The sequence below is a fragment of the Podarcis vaucheri genome (genome assembly GCF_965113315.1).
Source record: "Podarcis vaucheri genome assembly, chromosome: 10".
NCBI classification, from domain to species: Eukaryota; Metazoa; Chordata; class Lepidosauria; order Squamata; family Lacertidae; genus Podarcis; species Podarcis vaucheri.
In genome coordinates this window covers 48550716-48573735 of record NC_138748.1, presented here as the reverse complement: position 1 = coordinate 48573735, position 23020 = coordinate 48550716, and the positions used below count along the sequence as shown (strand labels likewise).

The following is a 23020-nucleotide window of genomic DNA, read 5'->3' as shown; positions in this document are numbered from 1 at the left end:
GAGAGGAGTTGACATCATCTTAGAAGCATCAATCAAAACTGAAGCTGTGAAATGGTACAACCCATAGCTGTCAACTTTCCCCTTTTTTAAAGGGAAATTCCCTTATTCCGAATAGGATTCCTCGCAAGAAAAGGGAAAAGTTGACAGCTATGGTATAACCTTTTAAAGCATTTCATCAGTGCTGTACTCTTCTTGGGAGAGCATGGTCTACCATTTAATGGTTCACCCATCAAAATGGTGATTCCAAGAATGGAAACTTTTTTAGGAATCATTGAACTGTTCTCCAGGTGGAACACCAGCCTCCAAGAACGCATGCTAAGTGTAGAGGAGTCACAGAAAAGGAGTAAGAGGCTTCAAGTTCATTGTCTGTCCACAGACTCACAAAATGAATTTATTGCAGAATGCTCGAATCTTGTGAAACAAGACATTTTGCTTGAGAGGCAATCTGCAAAGTAGTTTGCGGTAATAGTAGATTCCACACTAGATTCTTCCCATTTTGAACAAACAACATTTCTTCTGAGATATGTACTTTTAAGACAAACAGGGTAGGAGATTCAAGAAAGATTTCTCAAGTTTGCAGATTGTAGCAACAAAAGAGGAGAAGAATTGGCTCAGTTGCTAATGCATAGATTGAAGGAACGTGCTATTTCTCTCAGTGATTGTAGAGCTCAAGCCTACGATAATGGGGCAAATATGGCCACAAAATACAACGGCACACAAGCAAAAATACAGGAACAATTCTCAACAGCAATTTTTTTTACCTTGTGGTTGCCATACACTCATCTTATGTGGAAATTATGCTGCGGAATGCATATCTGAAGCAATAGCCTTTTTCAGAACAATTCAAACTGTGTACCACTTTGTTCAGTACCAGTTCTAAGTGGTGGGAATTACTACAAAAATATATTGGTTGTGCTCTTCATGGTATGTCTGAAACAAGGTGGTCAGATCATGCGGAATGTGTAAAGCCTTTTGCAGCCTACTTGCCTGCCATTAAATTACGACTAGAAGACCTCCTAGGACTAAATGTGATGGCCAAAACAACATATGAAGTCCATGGAGTTTTATTATATACGGCATCTTTTGCATCAAACATAAATATAGAAATAAAACTCTCCTGTATATGTGATGGAGTTAGGCACAAGAGGGCAAGGTTGCATGACGACAGCACACCTGATGCTAACTTGGAATAAGTGAATGGCAGAGGTGATACTCCAGAAGAGGCCTACTTCACAAAGTGTGTGTTTTATGTTTTGGTAGACAGTGTTATAGCAGGATTAACTGTTCACTTCAGTGCTGACTTCTTGTGGAAATATCTTACGATGTCCAAAAATGATGTGGAGAGAAAAGCTTTAACTTTATCAGAGCAATGTCCTGCTGACCTTAATGGGGGTGATTTTGGAAAAGAAATGCAACATTTACCCTCAGTACATAAAACAAATTTTATAAATGCACAGTTAAAGCCATTAGATCTGTTGAACTTGTTGACAGAGTACAAACTCGGTGACCTGTTCCCATTATGTTTATGTTAGCTTAAGAATACTATTAACATTCACAGCAACAGTAGCTTTTGGAGAGAGGTCATTTAGCAAATAATTAAGAATTATTTAAGGCCTACAATGTCTCAGGAACATCTTGCAGATTTGGCCAGGCTAAGTATTGAATCAAACGTTGCCAGAACAATTAATGTTCATGCTGTGATTCGAAATTTTTCACAAAAAAGGACAGAAAAGCTCTTTCTAAAAAGTGAATAGTAAGTTTATCTACTTTTTTTTTTTTTACTAATATTAATGTCTTCTGATCTGATCTGCATTGCAATATAAAAGGTAGTTTCAAAGAGAATTCTTTCTCCTTATCAGTATTGTACCATAAACAAAGATGTTCAAATAAACAAAGATGTTCAAATCAAATGTGCTTTCTTATCTCTGATCCTCTTGTTTTATGTATATTTATTTATATTTATCATGGAGGGCGTATAAGATTTAAATGCAGAAAATGAACAGAGCGCTCCACTCCACTCCTTTCTCATCTTCCATACCCTTTTTGACCTTACAGGCTATAGTTCATGGCATGATGGATAAAAACAGAACAACTAAAGGAGATATTAAGTGGCCCCAGAGAAAGTTTGCACCCCCTGATAAAATTCCTTTCAGAGGCCCTGTATGGATAACACTGATCTGTAGAGACTAGAGATCAGACCACTAGCTTTATCGGGGGGGGGGGGGGCTTTGTGAGCTTTCCAGATGAGTACACACACCAATTATACCACAAAAAACCCAACAACCGAGCTTTGTTTGAGCAGAATAAATTCTAAGTAAATAGAATGGATTTGGTTTTTATCTTGACTAGGAAAAGTGGCCCAATTTCCAGATTTAGCTGTTCCCTGGTGTAGTTCTTGGTAAGAACAGTTTTATCTCAATGCTGGAAAGCTGGGAGCTTAGCTTGCATAGCTGAATACTGAACTAAAGTGATTTTTCACATCTGTTCCAATACAGATCCACCTTTACAACTACATGTCATCTGTAAAAACTTTCCAAGGAAAAACATGAGCAGTTGTCAAATCAAGGCATGCCCACTCAAAATCAGACAGATACCATGTAAATTTTCACTATTTCTTTTTTTTTAGTAAAATGAAAAATAATATCAGCTAGAAAAAACATGGATGCCACATGTTCTGTCTGAAGAAGTTATGCAATGAGGAGACTGCAGGTTTAATGCTTCTATAATGTCTGTAAACTTGCTTATGATTTGTTGAAGTCCATGTAAGATGAAAGCAGCAACAACAAAAAGCTAGGCTGACCATTGCAAGACAAAGCAATAGTGACCAGTGCAAAGCCACATCATTTTGTAAGGAATGTATTTTTTTACAAACTATCTATAATTCAGCTTGATTGCATTTTCAAATTTTGCCTTGTAAGATGCAAATATAGTTACTATTATTTTGCTTGGCTAATGTAATATGCTTCATGTATAACTGTACGTATGAATAATTTGGAAGCTTCAGTTTGTGCAGAATAGGGTAGCCTACTGTCAATGGGTTCCTCAAAGGGTATTATAGCACTTCTCTATCATTATTGGATTCCCTACTAGCCTTTGAACACAACTTTAAAAAAAATCTGATGTTGATCTAAAGCCCTTTACTGCTTCGGTGGAAGAGATCTAAGAGGTCAGTTTTTGCCTGTTTCCATAATAAACCCAACTATTGAGAGAGAATGTGCCCAGTTGTTATTAGAAAAACTTGCTGAGGTGGTGATGCTAACATTTATCAGATAATAGCTATAGAAGCATGCAAACAGGAGAAGCAGCCAGACACACCCAGTGGTAGTACCCATACAGAATTGCTGCCAACTTTCTAATGGATGGCAAAGTACATATAGTACCTAATACACATTCTTCACAGAGGACATTTAGATTGGACTGGAAAGTATTGTTTGCATGGGCTAGGATCATGGCATTACCCAAAGACTGTACTGAGAAGGAGCAAAACCCTATTTGATTATGTTTACAAAGAAACATGCAACAAGATAAAGGTGTTACCTGTGAAACAAGACTGATTTGACGAGTGTGACAACATCCCGACTGGCATTGTATCCAGCACAGACAATGGCGACATGGATTGTCTAAGTAGAAAGAAAGAAAGAGACAATGAAAGCAAGGAGAATAAGAGCAATTAAATTTTTCACTTTTATTATTTATTAAACAGGAAAACAGTCCCACTATCGAATAATGCCATTTGTTGTTCTTAATGCTCATCTGACACTTGTATGTTAAACAGCAAGTATGTTAAATATTTGTAACACCATATACATTTGAAATCATTGCTTCAAGGCACCTGAAGTTTTATTATGTAGACTGATGATAGATAGATTAGATAGATGATAGATAGATAGATAGATAGATAGATAGATATAAATAGATATAGATAGATAGGTATAGAATATGATGCAGGAAAAGGAGATGGTAAAATTCATGATAGCTAGCCTTCAAAAGTTCACAAATAAGTTGAGACTTCCCAAGTTTATGACTAAACGAAAACCCTTTCCAGGGAGTGTTCACATGTTCTGGGTCAGGCATAGGCAAACTCAGCCCTCCAGATATTTTGGGACTACAACTCCCATAATTCCTAGCTAACAGGATTGGTGGTCAGGGATAATGGGAATTGTAGTCCCAAAACATCTGGAGGGCCAAGTTTGCCTATGCCTGTTCTAGTTAGGCAGCCAATAACATCACTATCATTGATAATGGAGGCTAGATTTGAGATCTCCTAGAAGAGAAGACCCTAGATAAGAAGAAGAAGAAATCCTAGGAATAAAATGAGAAAGTATTTGGAGTCAATAGACAATCTCCTGACACAAGTAAGTACTCAGCTGCATTTATATGCTCTGCTGAGAGAAGCTAAGAAGTGTGTGCCTCTGTGATAAGTAAAGGTAAACCATTAGGTCCAGTCGTGACCGACTCTGGGGTTGCGGCGCTCATCTCACTTTATTGGCCGAGGGAGCCAGTGTACAGCTTCTGGGTCATGTGACCAGCATGACTAAGCCACTTCTGGCAAACCAGAGCAGTGCACAGAAACGCCGTTTACCTTCCTGCCAGAGCGGTACCTATTTATCTACTTGCACTTGACATGCTTTCGAACTGCTAGGTTGGCAGGAGCAGGGACCGAGCAATGGGAGCTCACCCCATTGCAGGGATTCAAACTGCCAACCTTCTGATCGGCAAGTCCTAGGCTGTGTGGTTTAACCCACAGTGCCACCTGCGTCCCATGCCTCTGTGATAGCAGGTCTACAGAAGACGGGTTAAATGGATACTGTTCACAATGGGCTATGTTCTATCTCCACTGTTGGAGGCAAAACGCCTCTGGATACCAGTTGCTGGGGATCACAAGTGGTGAGAGCGTTGCTGCATTCAGATCCTGCTTGTGGGCTTCCCATAGGTATCTGGCTGGTCACTGTGAGAAGAAGACGCCGAATGAACCTTTGACCTGATCCAACAGGGCTTTTCTTATGTTCTTACAACTATACTGAAGTTATGTATCAATGCGTTTTACAAAACATGAAATCCCAAGTGCAGTTTCTAGCCTTGGGATGCTTGGCCTGGTTTGCATTCTTCCTAATGAAGGTACATGTCAGTAAAATTTGTGCACAGAACACATCTGTCTGCGGTTCTTTAGCTTTGATTCCTGCACTGCAGGAATTCTATGGCTCCAAGAATCATGGACACGGGGAAGTGCCATCCTGCTGGAGGGGATGGGGAAGGTAAGAAAAGCTCGTGTTTCCTTTAGCAGCAGCCCTCCAGCCCCCATGAATTTGAAATAGGGTTGCAATAGGGTTGATTCTTGTGAGCAGAATCAAGGCAAGAAGTATCCCATCATGCTGCTGCTCACACAAAGAACCCAGCAAAAATTGCCACCCAGTTTATCTCAACCAAGGAACAAATAAACTAACCACAGGGAAGATACCTCTCAATATCTGATCCCATTGAGAATCATAGATCTGTGGTTTAATTCTAAGCATGCCCCTAGTCTTGTTGTTGTTGTTGTTGTTGTTGTTGTTGTTAAGAAGATTTGAGAGGCTGCCATTTTTAACAGAGAAGTACTCCAGCCAGCCATACTCCAAGCTGATTTTCCCATGTGGCATTCCAGCTGTGTGCTTATGTGGTTAAGTCTGCTTCTTTTTGAGTGAATTTCTAAATGACTTTTGTTTTTAACCACAATTTAAATTGTGGCAGTATTGTCTTTTTTCTTCTTCACCAAAACCCATATAAACAACAGAGGCCACTGGTGGAGATCTCTGTCCCCAAACTCAGTGATATTTCATGGATTAGTCAGATTCAATATTGAATGCACTTAATAATTGTTTTAGCTTTCCTTAACAATTTCTTATACAACACACTGACTCTCACATACACAAAGAAGCAAATAATCACATCAAGGTATGTCCTCTAAGGCCCGAAAAAGAAAACAGAAGAAACATCCCTGTTACTCTTCATTTTAATTACTTTGACATTATTGTCTTTTTTTGCTGAAACTCGTGTAAACAGCAGAGACAGCTGGTTCAAATCTCACCGGGTGGCCTTGAGAACACGAAGTCCCGCTGAAACGAGACTAAAGGTCCATTTTGTTCATCATCCTGTTCCCAGCAGTGGCTAGCCAGATGCCTGTGGGAAGTCTCAACTAGGGCTTGAAGACAGCAACTCCCCCCATTGTATATCCCCCAGCAACGCTATACTTCCTTTGCAACAAAGTGATTACATTCTATCTCCCATCAATTTCTCTACTCTCTTTATAAACTATCTAAGATAGTGGCTATAATCACTTCTTGGGGCAATCAATTCCATAAGAGAAATGATTCCTTTTGCCTGAACCTACCACCCAACTATTTCATTTGTAACAAATTGTGTAATTTTATGAACTCTAATGCCCTCCCCTAGTTATATTTTTTCTTAAACAAAGAAGCATCTAAGAAAACTCTCTGAAATTTCAGGAGCTCTTTTCTGTACCCAGTACTAGGATACCCTCCTGAGGCGAAAGAGCTGGAACTATACAAGGTTTCCAGATGAAGACACTCCACAGAAGACACGCCCATTCCTAATAATTCCCCATATTAAATTTGCCTTTTTCAGTGCTGCTCCCCACTGAGTTGATATTTTTAAGTGAGCTCTCCATCATGAAACCAGAAGAACTTCCATAGTGAAGGCCTATTCAAATAGTTCATTTAACTCCTCTCTTTTTCAGTTCTCCTTTAATGCTACTGTCATCTGAAAGGTCCTGCTACCTGTCCAGGTGATTAGCTACTCCAGTTTTAAAAAAAATATTAAATTTTTTCACATCTTTAGCAATTTTGTCCTCCAGTAAACTCAATACTCCAAATGGGAATAATAGTATTTTATTGTTGTTGTAAAACCAGACATATGAATCAAAAATTGTTTTTGGAACAAAATTGCTAATGTTGTTAAATTTATTGCATTTTTACTTGAATAGATCATATAACTCAATAGGATAGGGGCAGGGCAATTTAAATATAAAAAGAAGGAATATAACAAGGAGGCATGTAAAATCCAACACCACATGCAGGAATGGGAAGCTGGACTTGAGCTGCAACATATAGTAACAAAAGGGATTCTATAGTCAGATGCTCTGTAATCCATTACCTATAGCATTTCTCAAAATATGATCCTCAGAATCTTAAAGAATTTTAATTTTTATTATGATGAAGTGGGCAGAGGCATCCCTTTTCAAACCCCAGAGGGTCTCAATCCCTTGTGTATGCTTCTAAGCAGAAATGTCGCAAAGCCAACTCTGCCACCTCCCTCCCAAGAGTCCTCCAAGTTTATCTAGAGTAGAGGAAAAGGGAGGCACGAGTGCTTCAGCTCTGGGTCAGCACTCAATTTCCTACCAAGGAGAGAGGTGAGCTGAGACTCTAGGTCTCTGCTGGGAATGTGACTTTCCACTGATGGAGACCCTTTGTCAGAAACTGATGTAGCAACATCACATTCCTACTTGGGACACTGACTTGGATTCCTAGCTCCCTTGGCAGCAAAGGGCACTCCACTGAGGTGCTTGAACACTGTCTTCCTTCCCATGCCAGTGTGGTGGGTCTGTGGGTGGTGATGGTGGTGGTAACATTTCAGCTGGAAGCTATGCTTATAAATCATATCTATTTCTGACAAGCTGAACAGAGGCACTTGCTTTTTTTGGGAGGGGGGTTGCCCCTATCAGATTTCTCCTGGTCCTCCCAAACAATGCAATAAGAGGAGGGCTAGTGTTGATTTATCTCTCTGTTTTCTGCTATATCACACAATCCTCCCCTTAACCTCCCTTTTCTGGCCTTAATTCTCCCCTACCTTGAGGGAAAAGAAGCTAAAATAATGTCTTACTATGGATGGGGTGGTGGTGGGGTGGAGTGAAATTGGACCTCTCTTGTAAACACATAACTGGCATTTCCAGTAATAGGATAAATGATGAGAACCCAGAAGGCAAATCTGATAATAAGGATGTTTAAATTAGGCTTACATTCTGTCGCTGAATTACTGTGTGAATCTTTTAAGAGGAAAAAGTTAAAGCTATTTCATTATCAAAATACTGTGTGGTTAAGATAGGTGCATGGTGAGAGCGGGGAAGTTTCATGTTTTACATAACCATTGCCTGGGGCATAACACTAATCCCCTGCTGAGCAAGTAAATTTACTGGTAAAAGTCATTATAATCTGGAAGGCCATCTAATCTAGTCACCCCTTTTAGCCGCTATTCCCTTGTCCAAAATTGGCTGCAGCACATATACCTCTAGGCCTTAAGAGATTCAGCCATCCAAATTTCTGCAGGAGCACAAGAAAGATGGGAGAGAGCTGAAATCATCCTTCAACAACTCAGTGCCTTCTAGGTGTTTTGGACTGCATGCAGCTCCCATCAGCAGATGGGGCTGACGGCCATTGTAGTCCAACGCATTTGGAGCGCACTAGGTTGGAAAAACTGCTTCATGTGCATTTCCTAGTAAAGCGAATAGTAATCTCCTAATCCCACCCCTGCAAAACCCACCCCCATTACTTAAAAATGATCTGCAAGATTTCAAAAGCATGGGAATATCATTATCAAACTGCTGCTGAGGAAAATATGGCCTAAGTGAATTACTTTAACATGACAGTGGAAGAAGATAGTGGAAGGTTTTCTTGCCACTGAATAAGACTGCATGTCGAATGCGCTGGACATATTATATACCACAACAGATTTCTGGATTTCACAGATTTTTAGCTTTCACAGACTTTTTTCCATAGCTGTCAACAACAACAGCTTCATGTTTCATCCACCCTGTGCCTACCATATGTAATAACGATGCATCATCATCATATTGCAAATCATCTGCCAACAATAGCCTTCTTTGTTCTGTGTAGGACAAATGGCAAAGCAATTGATGGGCATAAATCCAACATCAGAAATAGCAATAACCAAAAAACAGCTGGACATTTTAACTTCAGGATACTCAGGATTGACTTTAAGGTGGCTATACTAGAACCAGGAAACATCAAAGGTAGACTACAATTTGAAAACCCTGAATTACAATTCATCAAGAGGTTCAGTGTGGACAGAATAGAAGCAATGGATTTTCCACCACATTACATGTGTTAGATGGCTTACCAAAGCCAGGATGCCTGTGTCATCAACTACTGTTTGGTTTTTGTGACCGGCCACTTTTAATAACACAATGATCATAGTCTGTAATTTTCTGCATTTCGTATCCTTCTGCTGCAACAGAACACAGCCACCTCTCTGGAAATTACCAAATCCCTGTTCCTTTTCACTGGGTTCTGCTTGCAGAAGACAGATAATCTCTCCAAGTGATGATGTCACATCATGCATTCTCTCTTATTCAATTATTAGAAAAAGTGAATCAAGGGAAAGAAATGGGACTGTTGATTTGGGCGACAAACAAATATCCTGCAACACCTAGTGATGACTGTTAGGATATTTCCGTTCCACCTTAAAAGGGAGCAAGCTTTGAGAGTCACAGAGTCTTTCCTGTTGACAGGAAGTTTATGTTTTCTGTTGCTTTCATTTCTCTCTCTCGGTGCCTGAACACTGAAGCAGGCAGTCATGTTTTTTCTCTGTTCTGACTAACACAGAATAAACTTATAAATAATGCTCTCCTGCGTGCATCTTTCGCTGTGCATTATCTGCTGATAAGAGCGTGCATCAGCTCTGGAATGTGGCAAGCTATTTCTGGAGCACGTGTCACTAATTGTTGATACTGCGGGTCTACGGGAGATCGATGGACGTCCGGAGGTGACGTGGGGCCATGATGGACTTTGTCTCCCTGGCAGTATCCCAACAATGACTGTAGGTGTGCTAAAATGAGGATATGTGTTCTTTCATTTTCTACTTATTGTCTGGTCTCCTGATTCCTGGGGAGTGGGGGATGTTAATTGAATTCATTAATGTTAATCCAGGGAACTGATGTCCTTGCCAAGGAAGCGATGAAGAAGAAGAAGAAGAAGAAGAGTTTGGATTTGATATCCCGCCTTTCACTCCCCTTCAGGAGTCTCAAAGCGGCTAACATTCTCCTTTCCCTTCCTCCCCCACAACAAACACTCTGTGAGGTGAGTGGGGCTGAGAGACTTCACAGAAGTGTGACTGGCCCAAGGTCACCCAGCAGCTGCATGTGGAGGAGCGGAGACACGAACCCGGTTTCCCAGATTACGTGACTACCGCTCTTAACCACTACACCACACTGGCGATGACTTCTTAGAATCCCTTGTATCTGATGGGTTTTATTAGGTAGGTGAGGGAATATAATTAGCTATATTTTATCGCCCTACAAACCTATGTGTGTTGGTTAACAGACAAAAGAATCAGACAAAAGAATTACTACTGGCAGTTAAAAGCGCGGGAATGAGCAGAGTTTAAATCTCATCTTAAGCAGTTTAATTGGAAGCAAAGGAATTAGCTGCTAGGCTGATTTCCCACTTCGTTACCTTGTTAGTTAAAGGAACAGGCTACAGACTGAAAAGCAAGTTTAAAGCGTATATTTTACTCGCAGGCAAGCATTTGTCTCTAGCAGCAACAGCATTAAAAGTAAATGCAGGTAAAATACTTGTGTTTACAGCAAAACCAGCTGCAGGCATGCTGGAGCAATCAGAGGCATGTCTTCCTCCATAGCTGGCTGAAGAGGGGGGTGGGGAGTGAAGGAACAGGAAATACTTCTTTTGCTTTTTCCTTCCCAGGAGAGGAGGGGAAATGACATCACACAGAGCCTTCTCTGCCAGTTACATCTCTATGGTCTGAGTCTGCCTATCAGCAATACAGTGCTAAGTCCTTAACCCCTTCAACATGCTAACCAGCAAGAATATGCATTGTTAGATTTGACTACCTTTCTCCCACAGTCTCACCTAGGTGAGCATAGGATTTCTCCCTCTTTGATTGCTACAGTTTCAGATCAAACTCATAAAAAGTAGAAAATAAAAAGAGTAGCAAATCATCATCATCCTGTATTCTTTTATTGATTTATGTAAAGAATCTATAGACCACCTACCATTTGGGAAATATTGTGGTGGTGTAAAAATTCCCTTGACAAATATGACTCAGAAGACAGTTACCATATAACCCTATGCATGCTTACTGGTAAGCAAGTTCCACCACATTCAGTGAGATTTGTTCTTTGTGAAGTGGGCACAGAAGGCAGATCTAGAACTGCCAAGAGATTTCCTTTCAGTTGTTAAGGTTTGTTGATTGGTTGGAATTGTGTGTGTGTGTGTGTGTGTATGAGAGAAAGAGAGAGAGAGAGAGAGAGAGAGAGAGAGAGAGAGAGAGAGAGATATTTTGGCCAGCTGTTCCCATCTACAGCTTCTCAATAGCTGCTTGCAGCTATTTTCAGAACTTGCCGATACCATTGTTTATTGATTTCTCCTTGGTGTATTCTGTTAAGTGCCCTCAAAAAACTTGGCTTTCTTCTACTCAAGTGAGGTATCACCTCCTCCCAGCTCCTTTTGAAATTGAATGGATATAGTTCGCAAAATGAGAGTGAGTGACAATCACAAATACATCTTCGAAGAAAGAACACAATGGAGTCAGTGATGCTGTGTAACAACCATGAAAACCATTGTCATATTTACCGCTGCGCATCTTTGGGGAAACTGACACATTTTCAAGGTCTAAATGAAGCTGACATGTCTGCTGTATTCAGAGGGTCTTAGAAAGTCTGTGGAGTCTGATAGAGGAGTGAGCTTGCACCCATGTGTTTCCAACTGACTTTGAAGAAAACTAAACAAAATCTGGGGAAAACACACACAAAAGCTTGGGGAAATGAACCTGCCTCCCTGATCCCCAAGAGTCCCTCCTTGCTAGCCCCCCAAAAACATCCTCCTCCCTTACCTCTTGCTTTAATTCCAGCACCCAGTATCTCCAACCATTGACCATGCTGACTGGGGTTGATTGGATTTGCAGTGCAAAATAGCCAGAGGGTGCCATGTTGGGGAAGCGTTTCTAAAGGGGAAGGCGGGGGGGGGGGGATGTTTAGGAGACTGAAGTGTTGGCAGGAAGGGTGTTTGGGGACCAAGAAGGGAAACCAGGGATTATTCTCTGCTTGGCAGGTTATTCTAAACCAGAGAAGAATTTAGGGCAGGCATAGGCAAATTTGGCCCTCCAGATGTTTTGGGACTACAACTCCCATCATCCCTAGCTAACAGGACCAGTGGTTAGGGATGATGGGAATTGTAGTCCCAAAACATCTGGAGGGCTGAGTTTGCCTATGCCTGATTTAGGGGCTTTCAAAACCTGCCTCTCATTTAAGGTAGGATTTTGCAAGCCCTCTGAGCCCGACTTGAGGGGATTTTGCTAGCATCCCTCTTCAACAGTATGAGGAGAGGAACCATGCTTGTGAATATGTGCAAGAAATTGAAGATATGGAAATTAGATAGACGAGTTAGGATACCCATGGAAACTGCAGGGAATTATAATAGATTATCTTTCCTGATTTGGGGTCAATGTAATCATTACTTATAGGGTGTTCATAATTTGTACATAACAAGGTACATTCAAATAATTTCTACAACCTTGTAAAACTAGAGACAGTCACATTTAAAGGTAAACTGAGGATAAGTGAAAATGACAGATCAAAACCTGCCTATTGCACCAAGCACCCTTGGTAGATTTTACATTGTGATCTTAAAGCAATCAGTGGACCAAGTTTAACAAACTTCCTACTGGACTTTGAAAATTGTGGTGCAACAGCCATTAAATTAGACAATATAATTGATACAAACACCAATGTTGTCCTATGGAACTTGCCAACTTGCCAGCATTTTACTGAGTTGCTGTCATTGGACATGATGGTACTCTACCAACTCTTAACTACAAAATTATTTTATACCATATAAGCAAATGTCTTTTCTCTTTAATATCACTTTTATTTCCAGTCTTTCTCATATTTTTGTGCACTGCTTCCAACTTTCCTAAATTATATATTACTAAATTACATATCAACAAGCACACAGCATCACCACTGACATGACTTGCTTGCTTCCACAAAAGGAGAAAATATATATGGAATCTAAAAATTATTTGCCAATGGCCCATGTCGTGGGTATAGCACTGAAAGCAGGCCAAGGCCCCAATAAAGCCAACCAGTTCTCAACAGAGCAGGGGAAAGGAACCTGTTTGCAACCCGCAATCTTCATTCCTTCATTGGCAACATCTTGGTGGCTGCATGCCAGAAGCTGGTAGAGCCAGACGCAAAAAAAATGGGCAATTACAAAATACATTTTAATCCCTATGCAGTTTAGACAGCAGGAATGTGCTACTATATAATCAGTTTCATGTTGGCATGCAAGCCAGAAACTTCTCAGGGCACAGAAAGCTTAGGTAGACAGATGTGACTCTTACCTTTGTACAATAGGTGCATTCCAGCAACCCAGTTAGGGGTCAGAGGTTTCTATACCACCGCACCACATCCATCTCCCCACCCTGGTAAGCAGTTCAATGACCCATTCAAGCCAGACAAAAGCACTCAAAGAAGCTGCAGAGCATGGTCGTCCCTTTCTCACACATGCATCCATGGAAAAGTTGGCCTACATCTCATTGGGAAGCATGGCCTGAGATGGAAGAACAATCTACCTACCTCACATTTCTCCACTGCTGGCTGTTGTCCGCACTCTGAGCTGTTCCCTGCCACGATGCCAGCCCGTAGACTCTCACTGTCCCCAGTCCCTTCCTCCATGGAGTAAGTTTTTGAGTGGTTGCCTCGGCGATGGGACAGGCCCCGGCTCTGCACAAGACTGAGCTGCTTGCGAAGTGCCCGGTTCTCCTCTTCCACTTCTCGCATGCGTACCTCCAGGCTCTCTCTTTCACGTTGACTTGTGGCTGTGTAACGAGGGCTGTGGGGCTGAGATTCAATTGGAGACAATGACACTGGCTTTCCATCTAGGATGAAAGGAGGGGAAAAAGAGGCAGTGATACAAAGGACACTTAAAATTTAGGTTTCAAAAAGGAACAGAGAGAACCCTTTTCTGTAATAAGTCCTGAATTGCTAAAAAAAGAACACAACTATGCCGATGATTAATCCAATATATCAATTACCATTAGGTCACTGGCGGAAGAAGGGGGTGCAGTCTGCCCCGAGTGTCATCCCTGAGTGGGGGTGACATCGCTGCCCTGCCCCCCTGGGATGCTCACTGTGGGTGGCACCCCTGTGGGTTGCTAAGCACGCTCCCGTGGGTGACTAGCCCTGTTCCAGGTGCACAGCATGTGCGCTGTTCCAGGCGCCAGAGCAGCTAGCTCCACCTCTGCATCAGGTATGTCCTATCTTTCTTGTTATATATGTGATGTAGTTGATGCTTGTTTGATTCTGTCTCAAGACCTTCTGTTAATGTAAGACTATAGAAACCATAATAGGCAACCAAGTTCTACTCATAGAATCATAGAATCATAGAATCATAGAATCATAGAGTTGGAAGAGACCACAAGGGCCATCGAGTCCAACCCCCTGCCAAGCACTACTCTACTCAGAGTAGATTAATTAAGATTAATGGACCCAAGCTGGTCCTGTCCACAACTGTCAATAGGTCTCCTCTGAGTACAACTAACATTGGATACAACCTATGTAGGAAGACCAGAAACACATGAGAAACCGCACTCTGGCATCAAACTTAGGTGGCATCACCACCAGAGCATTACTGTCGTTCTTGTCATCTGATCCTGTGCCTGCCATATGCTTTGCTATTGTTGTTGCATTACCAATGTGATGTGGAAGAGACTTGCAACAGAACAACAGTCACACCAATCCTGTAACTCGGGAATCAGGTCAGAGTGGCACCTTCTGTTTTGTTCAGCAGCTAGTTATTCTGCAAATTTAAATGAGTTGCACACAGAATCCATGTCACTTTCTTTGGAAGTGATTGGTCATGGCAAACCCACTTCTCTCTAGCTCCAACACGATAGATTTGTTGTGAGGCCTGGTTACAATCATTGCAATCTCTCTCTGCATCATGGATTTCAATCGAGCAGCTTGTCTGAAACGTAGGAAGGTTTGTAAGTTGAGAGATATCTGTTGCATAGTAACAAAGATGTGCTCTCCCAAGCCCACAGCATGTTCACACTCCTGTCTCAACAACGTCTACCCTGGCTTGGTCATGTCCACAGAATGGAAGATGGCAGGGTCCCCAAGGACCTGCTCCACAGGGAGTTGGGTTCAGGCACCAGGCCAATTGGCAGACCAACTCGGTGGCTGCAAATGTGACATGAAGGTTATAATCCCTTGCAGTGCCTGGAGACAGTCAGTCAAGTTGTGCATTTTTAGCAGTAACCAGAGGAGAAATGACCGCTGGGAGGAGACAGAGATAAGAAACACCATGGTGCATCTGCAGCAGCACAACTGGATGGCTTCATCCGTCCCAGCTGCAATGAAACTTGTCTCTCCCACACCAATCTCTACAGCCACAGGAAGTACTGCAACCGTCCAACAGCTTGGCCTCACCCCCAAAGGTGCACTCCTCCATTGTCTTCCAAGACAGACGGGTGCCAACAAAAGAAGTTAGGTCATGTAACAACTCACACTAGTGTTGCAAATGCAGAAAACGTAGGATGCTGCTTTGTACTCAATCAGAAGATTGGTCCACTAGCTCACAGTATTGACTCTACTGCTTGGCAGCAGCTCTTGGAAGCTTTACTAGAAGAGTCTGTCCCAGCCCTACCTGAAGATGCCAGGGATTGAATCCAGATATTGAACTTTCCGCATCCAAAGGTTGTGCTCTTCCAGTGACCTATGACCTCTCCTCCAAACTTAACAGCATTGTAGAGTTTAACAACAAGGAGCCTCTCAGAAATGAAAGTGGTCAGGAGGTTTAAGCAAAACACTATACAAGACCAGGAAAAACATTTTGTCCACATCCAGTACCAAGTTTTGGTGTCTGGGTATTACAATATGGAGCTTGGGGTGGGAGACTCTTGTAATACACTACTGTGTAGACAATTATAGAAAATAGGAGAATAGAATAATTTTGCACATGTTTCCAATCCCCAAGTTCTCTCCTATATTTTCCACAGGGCTTTTTTTCAGCCGGAACACTCCAGAACTTAGTTTCAGCACCTCCTCTGAGAGTTCTGGTATACCCCGGATGGATGGACTGGGAGTTGGTGCAGCATGCATTTTCAGTGCTTTTTAAGGCAGCATTTCTTTTTCTAGAAAAAAAGCACTGTTTCCCCCCATAATCTTTATTTCTGATATTATCGGTGAGCTATTCTATTATTAATGGCTCTGATACATCTACTGCCAGAAAGCAGTTGTGTAACACCAACGTGTTAGGCTCTATCAGATATGTAGCCATTACCAAGTATTTTAGTAGTTATGAACAGCTGCTAAAACCACAGTGATGTGTGTGGGCATGCAAAACAACTGGTGGTGATGGAACTGTTCTAGATAAACAACTGAGTACTATTAATGCTATATTACCACAGTTATTAAGGAAGACTATTTACAGTGGACATTTCTTATTATCGCTAGTGGTAATCTTACTGCAGTGGTTCACATGAAGTTATAAATACCCAACTTTACTCCCAGAAAGCACATCCATATCCAATGAAGGGGAAAAAACACAAAACAGTGGTTCTGTTTGAAGTACACAAGTATCATTTTCCAGAGGGTTCCAAGCCACCCTCTTTTTTCCATAGTTACGCAGGGCAGAGAAACAGACTTTCTATTTTATGTTTGGCTTTATTTGTGACAGGAGTAGAAACAAGTAACCCACAGGCCGCATGAAAACCCAGTTTCCCCCCTCTTTTTTTTTCATTTGAAGGAAAGAACGCCTTATGCTTCATATCCCCATCTTTGTTTTCATCTACACCTGCCTACCCACCTACCCCTCACATGATTTCTAAAACCAATTTATAATGTCTGAGTAGCTGACTCTTTTAAGAATTCAAGAATAAAGATAAAACAAAATAAATAAATGCCACATACCCAACTGGAATGGCAGTTTCGCACCCACCTTTTCCAAACAAACATAATTCAGTCCCAGGCTGCTTTGGAATGCAAATTATGTGTTGCTTTAGGACAGCCAAAATTCTCATGACCCTACATGAATATGTTTAGCAACTCAAATCCAAATATTTCTTCTGGGAGTGTATGGACTACATGTTATACAAGTAAGGTGGTCCTTTCTTTGGACAGCACATTCAAGTTCTTTCACTCTGGGGCTGACCCTCTTCGGTCATAAGGGTACAGGTGCCAGGAAAGTGAAGCAAAGTGAAGTTACGCTTCACTTTGTAACAGAACATGAAGCAGAGGTAGACAACCTATGGCCCTCCACTTTTTTCACGGTGGCCCCCAAGCCACCAAAGAAGAAGAAATGTCTGTCTGTCAGAAAGGCATTCATGTGCACGTTGGCCAAGCACAGAGCTAGGATGGTCCTTCAAAGTAGTATGGTTCCCTAACCTCATATAGAGGAAATAAAAAAATTCCTTCCAGTAGCACCTTAAAGACCAACTAAGTTGGTCTTTAAGGTGCTACTGGAAGGAATTTTTTTATTTTGACTATGGCAGACCAACACGGCTACCTATCTGTAACTCATATAGAGGAGTCCTTTAGAATGCCACTCTAGGAACCATTTTCTGTGGTTTATCATCCAGACCACTTCTGGACAGTTCTGTGTACTGGGAATCAATTGCTGCTTTACTGAAGGCAGATAACTGGTGGAGGCAGGCTAGCAGATTTCTTTTTTTGGGGGGAGAGGGTGCCACAGTGAGTGAGTGCTCTTGAGTCGGGGGAGGGGAAGGGAGGAATGAAGGAGAAAGGGAGAGAAAGAGGGAGAGAAGGCTTACCTGTTGGTAAACTTTATGCTCACCTCCATTTCTGAGATATTTTAAACAAACTGTTAATTGTTAATATTGTGTTGCAGTGGTATTATGATTTCTCCTGTTTACAGATAATGTACAGTACTACTACATTTAGACTGTTTACATTGAGCACCAATGTATTTGTGGAAAATGTGTGAAATAAACAAACTGACTATTACTATGATTAGAAAAGAGAAAAGGGATGCCACCCTGGTGTGTGTGTGTTGGCCCCACTCACTGACAGTATGAAGCCCCCAACCACATTTACCCTAAAGAAATGTGGACAAAAGTCCCCAAAATATTCTCCATCCCTGGTCTTAGAGGGACAGTCAACCCAGAATTTACAATCAGATAAGAAAATTAAACTAAGTTTGTGTGGCATGTGTATATACATCTTTCTATCTATACAAAGATATATGAATTACAGTAACTTCTAAACAGACATGCTGGAGGATTCAAAGGAACCAACTAATTTCACCACGCTCTGCTTGAACATTTGGGCCAAAAAGAAACTCAAATTCCAAGCTAAACAGATATGTCCAGAACTTTTTATTAATCCTAAACCAACTGCTTGGTAGAAATATGTGGTAAAAATTTAATATAAATAAAGGAGTCCCTAAAAAAATAGGGTAAGCAAATAGTGGATGCTCAAAAAGGCAAGATAATACCTGCACATCTGTATTCAGTCTAATATGTTTCACACCCAGTGGGGGTGGGGAAAATTTGGAAGAAAACCCCCAAAATGAAACAAAAGGGAAGAGGTATTTTTCCTAATGAAATGTTTTATATGTTATGATGCACACACACACTAGTAATACAAGAATAGTAACACAAAACACATTTCATAAGTACAGAACACAAGGAGCTTAAAAATAAAGCAAGAATAGAACAGAATGTGTTGAGCTGCAGGAAAAATGCTCAGTATAATTTTTTTTTCAATTCTGAATTTGTTGGCTGCTGCTTTGGCTGTCTATAGACACCTGGCTTTACAAACTGCTCAGATGGATGTCAGCTGCTGGGATGAGGCTGTTTTTGCTAACCATTTGGTGTTTCAATGCCTGCATCTCCACACAGCAATCGCAGTGCATGCTAAGAAACTCATTCCCACACCCACTGAGAATTTTTATACCGACGTGTCCTACTGTAAGTTTTTAAGTTGCTCCGAGGTAGCATCAGCTGGAATTAGAGAATGCTGCCTGATGAGCTGTTTTGACAGCAGCCGATAGGACTGCTGAATGAAGCTGAGCAATTTTCTCCAGATGTCTGCACTGTAAACAAGGCATCTTCTAATTCTGAAATGAGTGAAACCTCTGAAAATGCTTACAGAATGAAGGAAGTTTTAAGAGAATAGTATAATGAATCTGGAAAAATGGTACCTCAAGAACATTTTGAACACAGTGAGCAACTGCCACATGTACAGGTTCAAATCTCCTTGCCTTGATGAAACCAGTGACAGCAACAGTGAAGTGTAAGGTAGCATGAAGGTACTTTGCTGTCACTATAAATTGGACTAACAGCAATTTTTTTCAGCATGGATCGCACCAACAAACAGGTGACTATTTTTGGCTGCTGCAAAGTCAAGTTCCAATTCAGCAAAGCATTGAAGGAAATGATCCGGTTTGAAAAACTGTAACAAATTCTGGGGAAGCTTTTTTATAAGTGAAAAGTTATTGAATTGCTCTCTTGATTTGTGAACCATCTTACTTCAGCCTACTTAGGTATCCATTTATGCATCGCTAAAAAAGAGGAAATTTATAATAAAATGAGGAGACATTGATTTGCATGAACTTTGTACCTAGTGATTTATAAGTATAGATGCAAATTTAGAAATTACAATAATGATTAAAAAAGAAGGAAAATAAATTTCTACAATGGTTTTAATTTAACAATCCAAGGTTTGTTGTTGTTGTTGCTGCTGCTGCTGTTTGGAATGAATGAATGGAGATGTCACTTCCAAATGTCCTATTTATTGAGGATTCACCCTGACTTGTTTGCACAAAGTTTGCAGGGAGATTATATAATATTCACTGTTTATTGAACAGTCATTTGGATTTGTTTGCAGGGAACTTACACAGTATCATGTCAAGCAACTGTTATCCTACACTTTCCCGTGTGTTTCCCCATCACTTTCCTTACTGTAATAATAATAATAATTAATAATAATAATAATAAATTTTATTTATATCCCACCCTCCCCAGCCGAAGCCGGGCTCAGGGCGGCTAACAACAATCAAATAATCAAACAATCAAATAATCCAATATTCTAAAAATATTTCATTATAAAAATTAATTAAAATCAAATTGATGGCAACCGTTAAGCAAAATTCTGTGCAGGTTGGCAGATGTTTTCTTTAAGAGTGGGCGCACCACTGCCTCCTTCAGTTCCCCTGGGAATATCCCGGTGCCAAGGGACAAATTGATGATATCCCCCAGGGGGGCCCACACCTCATCTGGACACGCTCTAATCAGCCATGACGGGCACGGGTCAAGAGGACAGGTGGGCTTTCCAGCTCGGAGGAGTCTGTCCACATTGGCTGGAGATATCCGGTCAAAGTGGTCCAATACTGGACCCGAGGACAGTCGAGGGGGCCTCCAGTTCCTTTATTGCATCCAAATTGGCAGGGAGATCATGGCGGAGCAACAGGACCTTCTCCGCAAAAAAAGCTCGCAAATGCCTCAGAGCTGTGTGTCAGATTGTTATTTAAATTTGGCTGTCCTTCAAGGGACGTTAAAGACCTAATTATACTAAATTATTGCGCCGGGCGAGAGCTAGCGGATGCAATGGAGGCCGAGAAGTAAGACTTTGTAGCGGCCTTCACTGCCATCTCATAGGTTTTCATAAAAACCCCTATAAGATGTTCTTGAGGCTCCGTCACGGGCACCCCGCCATACTCGCTCTAGCCGTCTGAGGTCCCGCGTCATTTTCCGAAGCTCCTCGGTAAACCAGGGAGCTCGGTTTCTGCGGGGTCGCAGAGGGCGCTTAGGTGCGATCTCATCGATGGCTGCCAGGAGCTGGATATTCCAGCCCTCAACAAGCTCAGTCAATGAGTCGCCAGGGGGAGCGAGGTCCCGCAAGGCTTGACGGAATCTATCAGGGACCATCAGCCTCTGAAAGTCCAATTTCCCCGAATTGGATTTGTTGCACAAGAGTGCCAAATCTTTGTTAGCTGTGCAGCCTCATTTTGTTAATACAAGACTGAATCCCATCTGCAATATATAAAATTATAGCTTTTAATGCATAACATTACTTGAAGTGAATTCCCGTACATGCTTCCTCAGAACTACTTCCCACTGCATTTAATGGGCTTACTCTCTACAGTGTAGCGTTGCCACATTAGAAGCTGCCATTTGACATATTAGAAAACACATTAAGAGACTTCTGCTAGAGTCAGAATCTACATATACAGATACGGCACTATTGCCATTTTGTCTACATATTCTAAGTATATAAGCAGAGACTTATCTCCCATCTTAGTGATGTGGTACTTAGCACCAAGACTGGAGATGAGACATCTCCAAGCCTGATGTCATATGGTGTCAAATAGGTGTGCTTTGCCCAAAATAGGAGGTAAATGCCACATTTCCTTACAGTAGATGCTAAATCTACCTGCTTGTCTATAAATGAAAACCAAGTAAGGAGAAGTGGCCAGCTAGTTAACAGGGCAGTCTTCTGCATGCCTACTTAAAACTGTCACACAAAGTTCCTCTCAGGTAAATGGAATATGGAGCTACAAATGATTTGCACTGTTATTTTCTCAGCCTTCCATGAAGCTACTGCCTTTTTACTTTCGTCCCCAATCTTTCTCCTGCAACCCACTTTATATGACCTAGGGAAATGTACAACTCTGCCGAAAAGAGAAGTCTTTAAAAGAAACATTTTCCTCCTCCATTGCCCTTTTTGCAGAGAGTGGAGTCAAAAGAAAACAACATTTTATCAGGCTAAGCAGTGAGTGAAAAATAAGATTTTATCGGAGGCTTGGCTTGACAAAGATAACATGCTATCAAGAGGGGAGGCTTGGCAAAGATAACACATTATCAATATCAGGAGCGAAGCTTGGGGGAAATAGTGTGTTAATACCTATTAGGTTCTAAATCAACCATCTGTGCTCTTGATGAATTATTTTCTCAAACTCCAGCTACTGCAAAAACATTCCCTGCTCCCAGCACTTTAGGCCTCAGATAACACTTAGTGGGATACGGATTGTGGGGAACAAAGATGGGAATATCTTTTCCAGATAAAATGAGATTTTCCAGCTCTTATACCCTGTTAGATCCCCATTACCTTTGCTCCTCTAGCTTTTCCTGTACCCAAAGATACCTGGTACCCTCAAAAGATACCTCACTTTTTCCTTGCTGCCCCATATCTTTGGAACGTCATCTTAGAACACCTGCATGATACTACCTCTCTTATTTCATGCAAATCTTTCCTGAAAACCTTGAGAAGTTAATTTTCAATCCGTGCTCCACACTCTTAAACATGGATAATAGCTTCAGTTTCTATTCATCTCTTTCTTAAATGCCCCAAGCAAGCACTTGCTAACATGAATTTGTGGTACAACAACAGACTCTTTTTAACCTTGGAGTTGGGGGCACTCCCTACTGCTGTCATGTCTGGCTGAGAAACAAGACAGACCATTGCCAGAAGAGTAAAAGGAAATTTGGTAAATTCACAAATGCATGCCTCAGATATGTTAAAATCATGATGCAGTAAATATCAATGGGTGAAAAAAGGCTAACTCAGCACCCAGATGTGGTTAATTCAGATTCTCTTGCTGAATAGTCTCAGCTGCTCATCAGCAGAAGACTCCAGCTGCTAATTATTGAGTTAAACTTTTGAGCAGTATTTGCCTATGTAAAAGGATTCTTTCCCCTGCTGACGCAACTATGGAGACTGGAATTTGTGTTCCGATTGTGCAGCACTGATTTTTCAGGGACAAAGGTGGCATGGTGAGCTTTGCGTTTCTCTTTCAGTACAATGAATGAAAGGATGTTAACAATTCAACAAATACAGCTATTCTTTCTAAGACATACATACACATAAGCAGATGTAAAAACTCATCTGCTTGTACCTTGGAATTAAGACATGTATTTTATTGAAATCATTCTTCTAAGAAATCACACACACAGTAAATGTTAGGTGGATATGTTCTCTGGAAGCATTTTCAAAGCTGAAATAATACGTCCACATGAATGGAGTTTTATCTTC

The 23020-nt window shown here is 41.3% G+C and overlaps 1 protein-coding gene across 1 annotated transcript in view; it reads right to left on the bottom strand.

Moving 5' to 3' along the window:
- The window catches only part of LARGE1 (LARGE xylosyl- and glucuronyltransferase 1), a 320062-nt gene that overhangs the window by 161064 nt on the left and 135978 nt on the right, over nt 1–23020 (bottom strand). The window contains exons 3-4 of the mRNA XM_082241177.1: nt 13604–13905; nt 3538–3620 (exon numbers count right to left, since the gene is read on the bottom strand). Coding sequence (XP_082097303.1) covers nt 3538–3620; nt 13604–13905 — 385 coding nt within the window. The remainder of the gene's footprint in view (nt 1–3537; nt 3621–13603; nt 13906–23020) is intronic.